General features: G+C 31.7%; 1 protein-coding gene across 1 annotated transcript in view; it reads right to left on the minus strand.

Annotated features, from left to right (window-relative positions):
- The window catches only part of LOC143047947 (pyrokinin-1 receptor-like), a 57,316-nt gene extending 48,011 nt beyond the window's left edge, over positions 1–9,305 (minus strand). The window contains exon 1 of the mRNA XM_076221318.1: positions 8,667–9,305. Within this exon, the coding sequence (XP_076077433.1) occupies positions 8,667–8,919 (253 nt within the window). The 5' untranslated portion in view covers positions 8,920–9,305. The remainder of the gene's footprint in view (positions 1–8,666) is intronic.
- Between the last annotated feature and the right edge of the window lie 8,396 nt (positions 9,306–17,701).

Genomic DNA, 17,701 nt, shown 5'->3' on the forward strand with positions numbered 1-17,701 from the left:
GTAGTCAATTTGGTTTCCTTCATATCTCAAGTAGTTTCGTTTAACGCGATTTTCATACGATTTGTAGTTCTTTTTTGACTCGATCAGAATTTGGCGATTCAAATTATTTCTGTTCCTATTGAAACGCCTAATATTACAATGATATATATAATACATAGTAAGAAAGCTGTACTTCGCTTTTAATGGATATGTCTATTGGACCATAATTCAATATCCACTCATACTTTGTGGTGTAATGCAAATGAGTAACATGTCACGGAGTTTATGTTAATGAGACTTCAGCACAATGACACAAATACTCAAAAGGCAAGAACATACATTAACTTTTTGACTGAATATTTAAAGAAGATGAAAAAATATCAAGTTGAATCTTGTGTTTTCGACAATATATTTCATAAAAAAAAAGAAATATTTAGTCCTAAAAGTTTATAAAAGGTGCCATGTTACATGTAAAAAGTGCATTATATTTAAATAAAAGGTGCGAGTACAAAAATAGTTCCCATATTCCCGATGTGTTCCCTCCCATTTCTTCATGACAAGGATGTAATTATAAAATGAGAGAAAAATCATTGTGAGTAAAGATTTACTGCTAAGTCGCATATAAACTGTATTAAAGCACGAAATCCTTAAGTATTCCATCTTGTATAAAAACTTAAACAATCTGTAATGATTAAAAATAAGTGCCGAGAAGTCTCCGGTTTTATTTAGTTTAAACATTAAATTAATTTTCTTGAAGAACTTATACGAAATCGTCAGTTGCTTATAAAGGGTAATATTATAGTTTAAAAGAAGTGTCAATTTAGGAATAACTTATAAATGCATGGTTACAGAATTACGTCTGAAACTTATTAAATCTAACTTCGGTATAATTAACTTTTTTTCTCTGCTGTCAGTTTCAAAATCTATTCGGAGGAATAACATCTTAACGTTGACATCTGAAGGGCTTCAAGCCTGTTTGAAGTATATTAGACACGAAGTAATATACATTTTGACATTTAAAGAAAACAATTAAACAGATTTATTTGTTCAATAAACTATATAAGTATTTTAGTTCTAAAACATATACGTTTTTCATAACACATTTGTTATGGAATTTAATTTGTCAACAGACAATAAGATCTAAAAACGTAAATTATACTGTACAAATGACCGCTAAATAGTCTTCAATGTGTACTTTAGTACATCAGAAAAACTGTGTAGACTAATACATTATGGTTTTCTTTTCGTGAACAAGTGAATACAATATTAAAACATGCTTTTAGTTACTTTTTATCAAATGACGACAAACAAATTCGATATCTGATTTAAGCGCCAGCATTATTACATCTTAAACAGAAGGAAGACATATATCATAAATTGGTCATAACCTAATACAAGATTTTATTAAAGAAGTACGGTTCCACGTGCATGAGTTTTTTAAAAGTGTTATCCGACAAACTGAGGGACCAGGGGAAAAAATGTCGGATTAAGCAGGGTGTCGGAATACTCGGGGTTTTTTTTTTTCTGCAAGGATAGGCATATTTTTGGACCATGAAAATGTGTCGGTTAAAGCAGGATGTTGTAATACTCAGGTGTCGGATTAGGCAATTTGTACTGTAGAAATAAGAAGATGAGTGAGACTCTCCATCGAAGTCACAATTTGTATAAGTAAACCATAACAGCTAGTCAAAGTATGGTATTCAACTCTGAGCATTGGCTCACACCGAACAGCAAGCTATAAAAGGCTTTAAAAATGAAGTGTAAAACCATTCAAACGGTTTAATCTATATAAAAAACAAGGAACGAGAAACACTTATCACCACATCAACAAACGACAACTAATGAACTTCAGATTTCTGACATATGACACCTTCACCATTATGTGAAGCAAGTGTTACATCACAACATAGAAAAAAACACTATAAGATATCAATTGAAATGGCTTAAAACAATTAAACGACATGTTATACATTTTTCATGTTTATAGAAATACATGTAACAAATTTAGGAATTGACATTCATATCTGTTTCCTTTGTATAATTGTCTGAAGAAGTGCTAAATGTTTTTTTAATTTATTTTTCTGGAAAGTTTGTTTTTGGGCACTGGTGTAGAAGGGTATAATACTTTGAGCTTGATTTCAATAATTGTATGTGAACATTCTATGTTCGGTTTGATAGTTATTTATTTTCATTTATTAGCGGTGTATTCTTTTCCTGTGCTGATTTTTACTGTACGTTCTTTTAATTATGTTTTGTAAATTAATTGGTCAAAATTTAAAAGGCGAAAGTTAAGATCTACAAAACTCGCCTGATTTTCATGTTTGTTCGATGGTCGTGAATCTCATCAGTAATAGCGTATGTTATATCTTTGTTGTTTTTTTTTTTTTTATATTTATTGAATGAGGTATAAGTGGATGAACTTGCATTATTCAAGTCAAGTTCACTTACAAGTTAAAAAGACTCGGGGAGATGAAGAGGTTTTACCATTTCTTGGACATGTATATGCTGTTGAAGACCATGCTGCTCTATACGTTGCTCTTGGATTATTAACTCATATGAACACTGAAACTCATTTACATCGAAATTGACTTACGTGCTGTCACAAGTTGCCAAATGCTCTTTGTTTCGACGTTGGAAAGTTCCGGGCGGAAAGAACTAACTACAAAATGTAGCCGAAAAGTTCCGGAGGAACTTATTAACTAGTTAATATGTTCTTCCTCTGGTATAAAAGTTCCACCGGAACAAAGTGACTAGTTGAAAAGTTCCAACGGAACAAAGTGACTAGTTGAAAAGTTACAACGGAACATATCAACTAGTTAGAGAGTTCCTTTTTGCCAAATTAGTCAACACCGAAACTAGCACAAAAGTTCCAACGAAACTTATCAACCAGGCAGAAAGTTCCATTTGGAGAATTGATGCAAAGTAAAAGCGCAACATATTATATTTTAACCTTTCAAAGGGAAACCAAGATACTGATTACAAAAGTCAAAGGGAACTTATCAACTAGCAACAAAGTTCCTCTTTGTCAAATAAGTCTATAACGGAACAAACAATTCAAAATTACCAACGGAACTTATCAATTAGTCAGACAGCTACATTCAGAGAATTGACTAAAAAGGGAAGAACATATCATCATTGAACTTTTAAAAAACGGAACCAAGAGACTTCAAGACACTAGCCATAAATGCCAAACGGACTTATCAAATAGTATCAAACTTATCAAATAGCTACAAAGTTCCTCCCTCATCGGCAAATTAGCCCTAACTAGAAATGGCAAACTAGCTTAAAAGTTCAAACGGAACTTATCAACTAGTCACACAGTTCCGTTTATATAGTTGTTGTTTAAAGCAATAACAATACTAAAATACCATGACCTGATTTTCATATCTTATGTTTTATAATAATGTTGAATCAGAATCTCATTTTTAGATATTAATTTATAACGGAATTTTTCAACTAGTCAGAAATTAAAGTTCCCCACAATTTTGTAAAAACCCTTGAACAATGTTAGGAACTTTAAAAATGAAAGTGAATAAATATTTTTTTATATGATTTTTTTCATATTATTACAATAACAAAGTTAGATGCTACATGTGTAAATACTGTTACTTATATATATAAAAACATGATTACAGTTCAAAATGCATGGTTAGTATTTAAACTGACATTTCACCGGAATGTAGGTTTTATGGTTCAGCACACCTGAGTACATTTCAGAACCAACAAATGCATATGTAAGCTGAATGTTTCAGTCAGTAAAATCACAGAAATGGAATTTCAGAGTACGAGAAGCTCGTTCTGTACTTGTCGGAGAAAAAATATGACGAAACTGCAACAGAAAGTGAGAAGAGAAGAATACGGAAACGGTCGAAGATATTTCAAGATGACAGAAACAAAAGTTTGATGTATATCAACAACCAGGAGGGATACGAGACTGTGAGAACTGTCATCACCAGAGAAAAAAGAAAGAGTGTAATCAAGCTAATGCACACAGGACACATTGACAGGGATGTTCTGGAACGATGCAACTAGATGGTCTGTTCCGCCAGAACTATTCAACTAGCTACATTGTTCGGGGACTTTTCAAATAGCTACTTTTTTCTGGAACTTTTCGACTGCACTCGGAATAAAAAAACTAGTCGGAAAGTTCCATCGGAACGAAATAACTAGTTGAAATGTTCCGCCGGAACAAAGTTACTGACGGAACATAGTGGCTGTTACAATTGCACGCGAAGGACTATTTCAAATTAATAGAGGATTACATCTTTACAGTGTCAACAGTAACAAAAGTCAATTTACAAATTTGATCGCCATTTAATTGCCAGTTATAAACAATTCTGAATAAATTGGTTCGGCACTTCTCAAGTTATAATTGCACGTATACGACTTTACACGACAATTATCATGAACTATAGCCCCTAAAAGTGAAAATCGTCACAAAGGAACTTGACAAGTTATAAAAGACTTTTACGCCTTTTTGATGTCTTTGTGTTTTAAGGAGTCGGGTGTTAATGTTTGATGTAGTCTGCTGTACTGAGTGGTATTTTGGCGAGTTTTTTTCACGATCGTTATTGACATATTCAGAAAAATCACCCCTCTCCTTTGAATACAGAAGAAGCTTGTAATTTCAAACCAACTATTAAAAGTAAAGGAATCAGTGGACACATTCATTCACAAACTAGTTTGAGATGATGATAGTAAACGTGTTTTGTTTTGAGGAGTACATTAATGTATAAACTCGGTCTTTAGTTCACACATAGTCCGTTTAGTTTGTAAGAGAGTTTACTTTAATACATTTCGATCAGAATGATGATTTTCATAATCATTACATAGAAAACACATTAATTTGTTCGTGATCAACTTAACCAATCGACAAGATATGCAATATGTGAACGAAAATGTGGAAATTTATAACAGAAAATAGATAGCTGAATTAGACATGTGTTCGCGATACATATTTTTAATGCGTAATTTACACGCATGTTTTAAACAAAATCAAGTATGAGGAAGTGAGATGAAGCGAAAATACCTTTCTCCTGCAATTAACGTGTCTTTTGATATTTATGTCTATACATTATTTAATTACTGAATCGTCGATTTGTTTTCGTTGGTAATTATACAAATTTCCCTGTCCGAAACATTACACTAAACAAAAATCATGGCATGCCGTTTTCTCCATATTATAAAGTGTACATTTCTGAGATGTTTTGAAATCCTCATAATTTCTGTAAAGGCTCTGTGTGGCCGTAAAATAGTATCATTCAAAATATTGGAAGAAAAGAAACACCAAGTGTCTAATTATAACGTATCTAGGATAATTCAACACGTCAGTTCTGCAGTCGGTCGATAAGAAACAAATGCGTGAATTTGTACCGCCACGTGAAATATTAATTGTGTATGTTTGATAGGGAAAACGGATCATATATAATATTACATACGTTTAAAGAGTTATGGCAGGGTTGTTTCAATTCACAGACCATGGACCTTAATTTCCCTATACGAAGCATTCGACACTATTTTTATTTAATGGTTCTTTCACATGAAGTCCTTGACATTCATTCTATACAAGACATTTAAGGAACGTTTCTATTCTGATCGATCAGTGTGACTGCGTATTCATATATACCACAGAAACAAACAGATGCATCTTTAAAAAAAAGCTGCTGGGCGAGAGTAGTTCAGTTGGCAATATTCCTTTACACTACATCAACCCATGTGATTTTACATCTAGTCGACTAATGTTTTTCTTCACGGTTTCATCTGCATTTTTTCTACATCAGTATATGATACAGCCTTCGTTTTTCGTAAAACAGTATTTTAGGTAATCTTCAACTATGAACCTTATCTTTGCTGACAGTTATATCGTTACAAATTACATGCGATTTGCCACTTTATTTGTTTTGGGTGTTGAGTACAATAACTACTTATCACGTCGTAGGAATATGGACACCGGGAGGTTTATCGATAACTGTCTCTGTTTATACAAAAGGAGCAAAATGTATACCAAACGAACAATGAAAATAATAAGTTGATGAAAAACATAAAAAAAAACCATGTCCAAAATAATGAAAACAAGGAAAGACTTACAACATCCACCATACACTACATAGATAACGACATACTGAGCAACTCGAAGTGTACATATAACTTTCTATTTAGTTCCTTCTTATTGTTTAATTTGTAAAACTTCTAACAAGACTATAATATTAACATGACAACAAAATTAAGATGAAAGCAAGATTTATATTGGCAGCATCTCTATCATGGATGTCGTTTAGATGTACGTGTTTCATCGCTACATACATGTATGTAATACTGCAACCGCTTTCAATACCGACTTACTTTAAGACAAAGTAACAGAACAACACAAACGTACAAACTTTAAGAGAGGTCAACATGCGGCTTTAATAATTTGTAGACAGAAATGTGTTAAGACACAAAATACTCAAGGACAAGAAAAACATGTATAAATGACAGAGACAACCACTGGCCAGGTTGATGACCTTTAACAGGCATACGATCAAGTGGCGGGGTTATCATTTTTACACAATATCAAAATTAAACATTAAAACATATTAAAGTAAGACAGATCAGCAAAAACACTTTACTAATTTTAAACTGGGTTGATAACAAGAGTCTTCTACGAGCATTTGTCCCTATAGTTTCAGATTTGTGTCAGATTTTTCGAATCTTCTGGTGTTATCCATTTGAATGCCTTAAAACTATTTGCCTGTTAACCCTCATTTTTCTTTTTATAAATCTTTTACATGTATAACGATAAGCCATGTGTAAAAGTCTTATAAAATTTAAATTATTTTTTAATAGTTTTTGAGAACTTAAACTTGTCAATGATAAAGCAATGAAAAGTCAAGACAGAACATTTACCCGCCAACATTTCAATTGTTAATATCTTGAAAACAAGCACATTGACCTATATATTGTGTTGCTCATTTGATACTTCTATTAAGAACAAATGACGGTAATCAGTCAAATTGCTTTCTGTTATCTCAGAAATCTTGTCATCCAAACGATTATAACTAGTTGTGAAATTTTCAGTGTATTCTGATATGTGAACCCTCCCGTATTTTAGAGGTGAAATTCGTCCAGATTTAAACGGATCTGACAATAATATTAAGTCACTGTTACATCATAACAAAGAATGCAATTCATAGAGGTAGTTTAGACACCAACGCTAAGCATAGGAAACATCTTAGTCTTGCTAGAAATAAATAGAAGTGATTGAATGTTCATACGTTGAAATACTAGGCGTTATAATAGTACAAAAATACCTCTGAAACTAATTCGACTTGCAGCCCAAAAAATGATTTGTATGAAAGTCATAAAATTTGAAGTTGTTGCCAATAGTGGAATGAATCTATATTAAAGTGAGGAGCTGTGGTGTACTTGCCAATAAAACAACTATCCACCCACCCACCAGACTAGAGTTCAAACAAAGTGTTGTAAGCAAGCAATTATAAGCCGCTTTAGGTCAGTAAATGAGAAAAAAAAACTATTAAATATATACTTTTTCAATTTTTCGGTCTATGCAAAAATGTTGATTTTGCTGTATTTAGACCCCTCTACCAAGAATTTTGTTTTGCATGCACACGTATGCGGTTTTTATCCTACGCAGTCAGAGGTTTGGACGTTATTTTCGATTATGGCTTATTGCTATATGTATAAATTTATATACTTGTTAATTAATTACTCAGTATCAGTATATGTTTGATGGGATGGATACGATATTAAAAATATCTAACAGGATGTTAAAAATATTTGAAAAAATGTTTATTACACAATGCATCCGATTGTGTAATAGAAAGTTGTAATGTAAACCGCCAATAAAGAACATTTCTGCAATGTAATTATTTCGCGGCACGTAAAATTATCGTTTCTATGCCGAAACCTGAGCGTATTATGATGTCAACACATTGTTCTTCCTGACATTAACGCTTCCTTGACTGATTTAAACGCAAACCTATTTTTGATACTCATAATGATTTGTTTGTTAGGAACATTCCCATTAAGTGTAATTTCCTGTCTATACATCACTATAAAAGCATATTGTTTTGTTAAAATTAAGCACTTTGAAGAAAGTGAAAATTAACCAATGATATCATGTAAAACCATGACAATATCTGTCAGATGAAGAACGAATCATTGTTAGACTTTTACTGGCATCTATGTATTATTAAACGAATATATATATAGTTTTGCATTTTGTCAAAGTTTGGACTTTCAAATATTTTGGCCTCGAACATCACTGAACAGATATGTATTGTCGATATGCGTATCTGGTGCAATACTATAATTACCGTTAATGTTATTATGAAAGTGAATCAGGACGGTTAGAGATTGTCCTGACACTATAAGCGTTTGCAAGTACAATTCACCTGACTTTATTTTGTATGCCCTTACATCTCTGTTACAGAACAAATGGAAATGGGGTAAATGAGAGGTGTTTTACATATGTCTATTAAAATAATAAACTTATATGTTGGGTATACGTTATAGAAAAAATTCAATGACAAACAAAAATCAAAAGACATCAGACATCTGTATTTACCATATGTCAAACTATAAATCTTCCAAAACTCATAAGTTATGATTAATAATTATAATTAGCGGTACCAATTTTATTATATATTATAAATGTGAATGCTTAAACATAAGAAAAAAAGTCTCACCTATTATCAGTGTCATTAGATCCGAAACTGCCAAACTAACCAGATAATAATTCGTCGCTGTATGCATATTACGATTCCGTGCAATCACAATGCAGGTGCAAACATTACCAAACATCCCAGATATAAATATTCCAATATATATAATATTGAGCACCACTAGTTGTTCCGTATTGACATACCTATCACCCAATTTGATCACCAGGTAAGCGGCTGCATCGAAAGTACCGTTTGAAATGTTTAAAGATTTATTCATTTTTGTTGTTTATATTAAAGACACGATGTGTTCTACTCAACCTTCAATAGAGTTTCGAAGATGCCTACGTTTGCTTCTTAATTACTCTTCCTGTATCAATGTATCTAAACAAATTAAATTAACATTGTTTATGATAGAGTTACGCAAAACGGTATTTCCTGCTTATTTATATCAAGTTTCTATTACTACATCTGACATTATCACATCAGTATTCATAACATACACAAAAATAAAAACCGAAGTTGAAAATTTTCTTGACAATTTTGACAAGTAGAAACTATATACCGGCTATACTATTTAAACAATAATTTGGCACTAACCACACCATAAGAGCATTGATTTCTATAGTTAAATCTTAACAGTATGTACAGTCGTGCCTACGATATTGTCTGATTGATATATGCTCGAAAATAAATCTTACTAAGAAAAGTGATTGTAGCATACAATGATGAGGTTTGTTAGTAGCTTTTAAACGTTCAATTTATTGCATACTATGGTAAACATTATCAACATAATTAACATTCATGATTAATGACTACATATTTAAATGCAATACGCTGAAATACTGTTTTGTTTATTATATCTGATGCCTAGTAATTGGAAACAAAAACTCTTTTAGCGAATGAAACGTTAGTGTTTCATTTTATTTATTGCATGCATAAACGGATATGCATATGTTGAATACCTAGTACATCATTATTAAAATTATTTCTAGACCACGTTAATTGCTATCACATGTTTACCCATCTTTGAGATAATGTGCTGAAATTAACATTTTAATCGTTTTTTTACTTGAATGGGTATTTCACAGGAGATCCATTTGAATTTGATCGACTGTCATACAAGTGAGAGGTTTAGCGCTATAAACCAACCAGGTTCAATCCACCATTTTCTACACTTGAAAATGCCTGTATCAAGTCAGGAATATGAAAGTAGTTGTCCATTCGTTTGCAGAGGCGGATTTAGGGGCCCCTTTTGGGGAAAAAATTGGTTGCTTATATAGAGAATCACTGAAGTGTGACTGGAGCGACCCCCCTAAGGCAGTTAGTGGGCCCCACTTATGAAAATTTCTAGATCCGCCAGTGGTTTGATGTATTTTATCATTTGATTTTGCCATTTGATTAGGGACTTTCCGTTATGAATTTTCCTCAGAGTTCAGTTATTTTTGTGATTTTACTGTTTTTTATTTGCAGTATTAAAAGGGTTTGATAGAATTATCATTTACTTATAAGGGACCAAAATTCTAACTTTTGGAGCGTTTTTAGTGTTTCTGGAACGTACAGGATTTCATGTCACTAGGCTAGATATATTAGTGATATTATCGTGTCGCATAATAAACCAGAATATGTCCCCTGTACACGGATTCCCCACTCGCTATCATTTTTTGTGTTCAGTGGACCGTGAAACTCTAATTTGGCATTAAATTAGAAAGATCATACTATAGGAAACATGTGTACTAAGTTTCAAGTTGACTTCAGCTTCATCAAAAGTTATCGTAGAGGGGCATTATGTTGTGCATAAAATAATGATGCATTATTGTAAGATTAACACTTGAATCATCCATCTTCTGGTTATAGTGGTAATCCATTTATGTAAACGTGCAAGTGTTTTAAATGACATGGTTTGGTAAATTATGGTAATGTCAACATGAAATACACTCAATATTAAATGTAAAAAATAAAAAAAATCCAACATTTTTAAAGGTTCTTATAAATACAGGAAGCATGTTTAGTATTGACACTAAATTATATTATCTCGTAAAACACATATGCCATGTATTTTAACAGTATGACAAAAAATAAAGGGCAATATATAGCATAGATGCATCTTATTGTTTGACAATTATAGGTTAATTTGGTTATTTGACGTTTTATTTATCATTTACTATTTTAACCCATGATGTGTTATTACAATGTCTTATACCAAGACAGGAAAATGGCTATTGCTATCTTATAGTTCGTTTCTGTGTGTGTGGGATTTTAGTGTTTCTGTTGTGTCGTTGTATTGTTACATTTGATGTGTTTCCCTCAGTTTTAGTTTGTAACCGGATTTGTTTTTTTCTCAATCGATTTTTAAATTTCGAACAGCGGTATACGTCTGTAGCCTTTATTTACCATATCCTTGAATTTGAAATAAAAGTGTATATTATAAAACATTCATATTCATATGTTCTGACAGACAGCATATTTTTACGTTTTGGCTTTCATATTTGCATGAAGGCTCTAAACTTTAAAGACCATTTTCATAAGTATAAACACTGAGACATGTTTATGAACTCATAGTGACATTACAGATGACCTTTTTGAAAAAGTTTATAGATATGTAAACCTTGTCATTTATCAAAAATAAATTTTAAAACGCTCGATAAAAAAAAATCAAACTAAAGTAAAAACATTTATCACACGTTATTCTCATCGGTATAGTAGAGATTGCTATGTATATAGAATTAATCATGTGAACTCATTAACAATTTAATGACAGCAATTTACATCATGCAACCGAAACACATCTCGCAAACCCGTGGAGAACTCTTCAAAGGAGTCCGCGGATGTCATTCTTTTATACAAATGACTGAAATGTTCAAGACAATTGTAAATACATACCACCGAGATATATGTGGTATACTAAATCACTGTTCTTATCAAGGTCTTTCTATCAATTACCTCTGTCAGTTCAAAATTCCTTGTTTCTACAAAGCGATTACAACTGTTCAAACTGTAATCCAGTTAATGTCCAACACTATCCCTAATTACATTTTAAACACGATGGCTTCAGTCTGTGGTAGATAGAGTGCTACAAATGACTTTTAGGATCATTACACGCAATAAGATGTTGTAAACACGACATTGTTGAACTTGCACATGCAAGTTGTTTTAATTGTGGCAAATTTTTATGTCTCCGACACACCATGCAGAGTAATCGTTCTGTTTGTTCCAAAAAGTATTTAGTTCATTTATTATTTGTCATCGAAGGCAATGTTTTCATTACAACAAAAGTTCAAGGAGCTGATATTTTAGATTAACAATTTGTAAACTCCAAATGTTCTTATAATGTATATTTCTAAAATATTTGAATGTAAATAATTGATCATCATGGATTTAAAACTTTTGTAAAAGACACAAATGGAAACGGTACAAACATGTTTTTAAATTTATCGGCCATTGACCTGACTGCAAAAGCAATTGGTAGTATTTAATACAGTTCCATATCACCTCCAACAAAGATAAACCCAGAGATACCACGCTTCAAGAAAGAGGTATACTAAACATAATGGTAATCAAAAATATTTTTCGCGACGAAAGTTAAGTTTTAAAAATTTGAAACGATATACTATTAAAAATATCCATCCTTCAATATATGAATTTAAAAGTAAAAAAACAAAAATGATAAAATCAAATGAAAATTCAAAACATAATGTTCCTAATGAAATGGCAAATCCCAAAGCTCCAACACATCAAACGAATGCAAAACAGCTATCATATTCCTGACTTGGTACAAACATTTCTTATGTTAAATCCAGTTTTATAGCTAACTTTTCTAACATGTATCACAGTCGCATAAGAAATTAATTATATTGACAATACTAGTAACCGGTTAACCGGCGCGTTACGTTTGCGCGAACAGAAATTCATGTTTGCGCAAAAAAAAAACCAAAAAAAAACGCATAACATTTGCGCGACTTTTATCTGTAGTACAGAGAACGAAGAAGGAAATATATCCGAGTTTACGAAAAAAACAAAGATTCAATATGACTGAGGTAATCTTTATTGATGGAACATTCAAGTTTTGTCCTAAAGTCTTTTATCAATTGTAATCTATCCATGGATGCATAAACGGATACTTCGTTCCTTTACTTTTTGCTTTATTGCCGTCAAAACATGAGATTACCCACACTAATTTCTGGACAGCAGTCTACAAGATTTGCGCTGTAAGAATTCTACTGTTCAACCCTAGATATGTAAACATTGATTTTGAATTGTTAATGCATATTGTTGTTCGTAGAATGTATCCAAATACAACAATCAAAGGTTGTCGTTTTTAATTTAGACAGGCTTGGTTTGGGAAAATACAAAAATTAGGCATAGCTAATGAGTACAAAGATAAGTCAACTGAGATAGGACAATGGTTAACCCAGATTTTCGGATTGCCATTTCTACTTCCGGCGGAAGAAGTTGATGAGAGTTTTGGAGACGATATAATGTCAAATATTCCTGTCAATGAAAATTGCAACAAATTTGCCGACCACTTAAGTCACAATGTAGATCATAAGTATATAACTTTTGAGACAGAACTTTCTTATAATTTGCCAAAATGAAGATTTTACTATGCTTTTTTTCAAAAATATAATAAAAAGTATGGGTCGCCGTGCTATTTACAAGCTATGAGTCGTTGAAAATTGCCTAAATTTGGTTTGATTGTTCATGAAAAAACATATTTGTGTCAATCTAGGAGATAGAACTTTGAAATAAATTGTGAGAAGAGAGGTATTATATGTTTTAAGAAAATAAAAAGAAAAAAGGGTGTCACCGAAATTTTTTTCTTGCTACAAGTAATAATAAGAAAAAAAATCCCTAGTCTAGTCTAGTATATTTTTTTAATAAAAAAAGTTATCTCTCCTTACATGGCTCATTTGAAAAAAATGATTTAAAAAACACAAAGATATTTGTTTAAAAATTTTGAATAATACAATAAATCACCAATCACGATTGATTCAGTGGTAGCGTTTTCGTCTCGCACAAACAATTGCTTTACATTTGACGTCTGGATGGCTGCATAATTAATTTTGTATACATCTTATACAGTAAAGAAAGTTCGAGCAACAATCGAGTCACCTTGATGTATGTTTGAATTTCTCATAAATCGTTAACTATGTTCTCGATGTTTTACTTACGAACGGTAAAGAACCTTAACGAAAAAAAAAAACATAAAACAAAGTACAGAAAAAATATCGATGAACAGTACACAATGTCCGAAGTCAACCATTAGTTGGTTATACCCGTGTATATTCAAGTGAGCATCTATACGACAAGCTTGCTTTTTAAATATCATCAGTATTAAAGTCATTTTTAAGACTATTGTTGTTGCATGTCGAATTATCATACAAAACAATAATGAAAATTCAACGCACCTGCAAAATTTCCACATCAGAAATGATTGCACTTTCAGTTAAAATTCATTTACTCTATAGTTCAACACAATCATGTATAATTTGTGAAGTTCCGGCTTTATTAGTTGATAAACAATCGCAACAGTAGTATACCTCTGTTCAAAAGTCATAAATCGATTAAGAGAAAACAAATCCGGGTTACAAACTAAAACCGAGGGACAAACATCAACTATGAGAAGAAAACAAAGAAACAACAGAAACACTGAAGTCCAAAATATAACAAACTACAATGCACACAAATATTAGAAAATAACTGTCATATTCCTGACTTATACTACAATATCAATATACCGTTGTAAGTCGTCCAGGCTGTAAAGAACATTATGCAACAGATCTTTATAAGACTTTATTAATTTTTCTTGAATGATTGAAATATGTCTTTTTGAAAATATGACAAGGACCCCTTCTCTTTCATTAAGATGGGATGATATCACTGTTAAAGTGCATGGGCCAGCAGCACATTGCTTTTCTTCGACAAAATTCACGCTCATCCTTTTTTTTTTTGTAGTAGAGTTTGCTATGTGTTTAATACGGATTATGTGAAAGCAATTACATTTAAATGACAGAAATTTACAACAAGCAAACCCAGCCATGTCTAGCAAACCCGTGTAGACCTCTTGTCACACAGAGTCCGATGAAGTCATTTTTGTTTCATATCAATGACCGAAATGTCAAAAACAAATGTAAGCAATGGTATTCAGTGAATAAAGCGACCGTGCTATCTGTGGTATTCTAAGTGCCTGTTCTTATGAAGGGCTTCCTATTTGTTACCTCTGTCGTTCAAAAATTCTTTGTATCTTTAAAGCTATTTCAACTGTTAAAATTGTAATCCATGTAATGTCTGATACTATCCCCAACTTCATTTTAAACACGATGTCTACATTTCGTGGTAGATAGAGTGCTACAAATGACTTTTTTATGATCTCTACACGCCATAAGGTGTGGTAATAGTTATCCAATTTACCAGGCTAAGAATTTGATACACCAGACGAGCGTTTTGTCCACAAAAGACTCACAAATGACTCCCAGTTCAAACTAGTTAGAAAGCAAAAGAAACATCAAGTTGAAGAGCATTGAAGACCGAACATTTCAAAAGGTTGTGTCGAACAAGACATTGTCGAACCCTCATATGCCAGTTGTTTTAATTGTTGTAATTATCTATGTCTTTGAAGCTATTATAGAATTGAAAAATAAAAGCACCAAAACATCAAATGAATTAGAAGGAATTGTCATTCAAGACTTTGTACACGCATTTTCATATGAGAAAAATGTGATTTGAACCTGGTTTGATAGCTTACCAAACCTTTCAGTTCAATCAGTCTTTTAGAGCTAGCACAAGCATACACTTTTATAGTTATAAAAAAATGGGGTTCAGCAGTCTAAACTGTGTTATAATCGTTACCACTATGACAGTGACCATATATGTGAACAAAGAAAAAAATGACATATTATGGACAATGCATCTTGGCAATAATGTAGAACAAGAATACTAAAAAATTACCATAGTACAAAAACATAATGGTAAGATGTATAAATACTGAGCACGCCAAAAAGAATGCCTTTCTCTCGATTTCAGTTTGTAACTCGAATTTGTTTTAACTTAATCGATTTATGACCATTTAAGATGGGTATATACTAGTGGTGTCCTTTTTTGCCAAAAAACGAAATGAAACAGGACAGGTTAAAAATTAAGATGAAAACATCTAAACTTAAGACTGTGAAGTTAATACGGAACTGAAATTAATGTATCACACATTGGGACTGACAAAATATTTTGTAACATTGAGACAATATATCCAAACAATTTAAAAAATACGGTTAAGAGATGGAGCTTTTTCTCTTGATCCGCAATACCTTGTTTTTCTATCCATTTTCATCTTGTTTTCGTAAACCTATCGCCTTGACTCGTACGTGTGTCAACGACCTTGTTTAAGAATCAGGAAGTTGTATTTAGAAACGCCAAAAGTTATTGTCTGCAAAGGTTCCGTTACAAAAAATATTATGTCCATTTAGTCTTCGAAAATTGCTAGTTTTGTATCTGAAATCATTTAAAGGTGTCTAAAATATCGTTTGAAGGTGCAATAACATCATTTGAAGAATACAGGCACAATAAATTAAGCTCTTTCCCAGCAACAAATAAAACTACAACTTTTTTTTTAAATACAAGGAGAATAAACGTAAACTAAATTTAAAGATTCACTTTATATCTTTAATATATAGTCATCTTTAAGATACTTAAACGTTACTTCAGCATAAATATAAAAAAGTTGACTGCAAACGGATATTGGGATGTAATTATTATATTAGTTTAAGATCTTAAAAGTACATTTATTGCCTTTTATATATTCATTTATAGATTGCAATTTTTAATAATCTGTTTCTTATAAAATTTATATAGGAAGTTGTACTTTAGTTGTTATACTTTCACAAAAAGCAATTCAGTTTGTGGCGGTGATTTATTTACAAGAACACGTACAGTATAATTAGATTTTTTTCAAAGATTAGTTGTTTTCTTCAAGGTGATGACGCAAGTTTACGGCCATTGGATTATAAATAACATATACGAACAACAAAAGTAACAAGCAGTATTTTTTTTTTACATGAATAAGGATTTATTTGAGCAAGAAATTCTTGAATTATATCAAACTTTATACAAAATAATAATTTAAACTGAATACAAAATTGAAGTATAACGCAAAATAATGAGATGCACGATACGCGTATAGCGAACACGTTTCTATCTTAATTTGTGCTTTATATCAAAACAATAAGGATATATTGAAATAGATCTTTTTTTTTACTGAATTTTGACTCTGAATTATATCATTTTCAACAGGATACCTGCGTTAGGATATCCTAGTACTAAATCTCAAGCAAGAACAACCATAAAAAAAATTAAAATTAAAACATATAATCGGTACACATTTGGAAAAACAATTATCTTTTTTCTTTTTTTTTTTATACATGACAAAATAGTTATCAAAGGTAACAGGATTATAATTTAGTACGCCAAACGCGCGTTTCGTCTGCATAAGACTCATCAGTGACGTTCATATCAAAATATTTATAAAGCCAAACGTACAAAGTTGAAGAGCATTGAGGATCCAAAATTCCAAAACCTTCGGAATAAAAGTAAACGTTCTTTCTAATTGACTGAGTACAAGGATATTCTACAACGGAGTTGAATAATTGTCGAAAAACTACATAATCCGGAGTCAAAAGACAACATTCGTAAACCAAATATAGGAAGAAATAACATGAACATGGTTCATATTGTAACGTTTTCGCGTTTGCGCTGTTTCCCCTTTTCTTAACTCTACCGTTTTTTAACAGGTCATGTTCAGTTTTAGTCACCAAGTTTTCTTTTGTTTAATAATATTCATATACATATAGTTATATGCATAAAAACTGCTTAAAAACAGATAACATTCAAGTAATTCCGGACGGCAAATGCAACGTAAAAGTTAAAGCATGCACTTACCTGTTTTGTATCTTTCTGATTATCTCCGTGATTTGAAACTTCATTATTGAGATGATTTTACATGAAACATTATTTCCATATCATGCACATTTATCGGATACCTGTTCAATTAATTTTGAAGGGTTGTTTACATT

This window comes from Mytilus galloprovincialis, chromosome 10 (assembly GCF_965363235.1).
Source record: "Mytilus galloprovincialis chromosome 10, xbMytGall1.hap1.1, whole genome shotgun sequence".
In the NCBI taxonomy this organism is placed as follows: domain Eukaryota; kingdom Metazoa; phylum Mollusca; class Bivalvia; order Mytilida; family Mytilidae; genus Mytilus; species Mytilus galloprovincialis.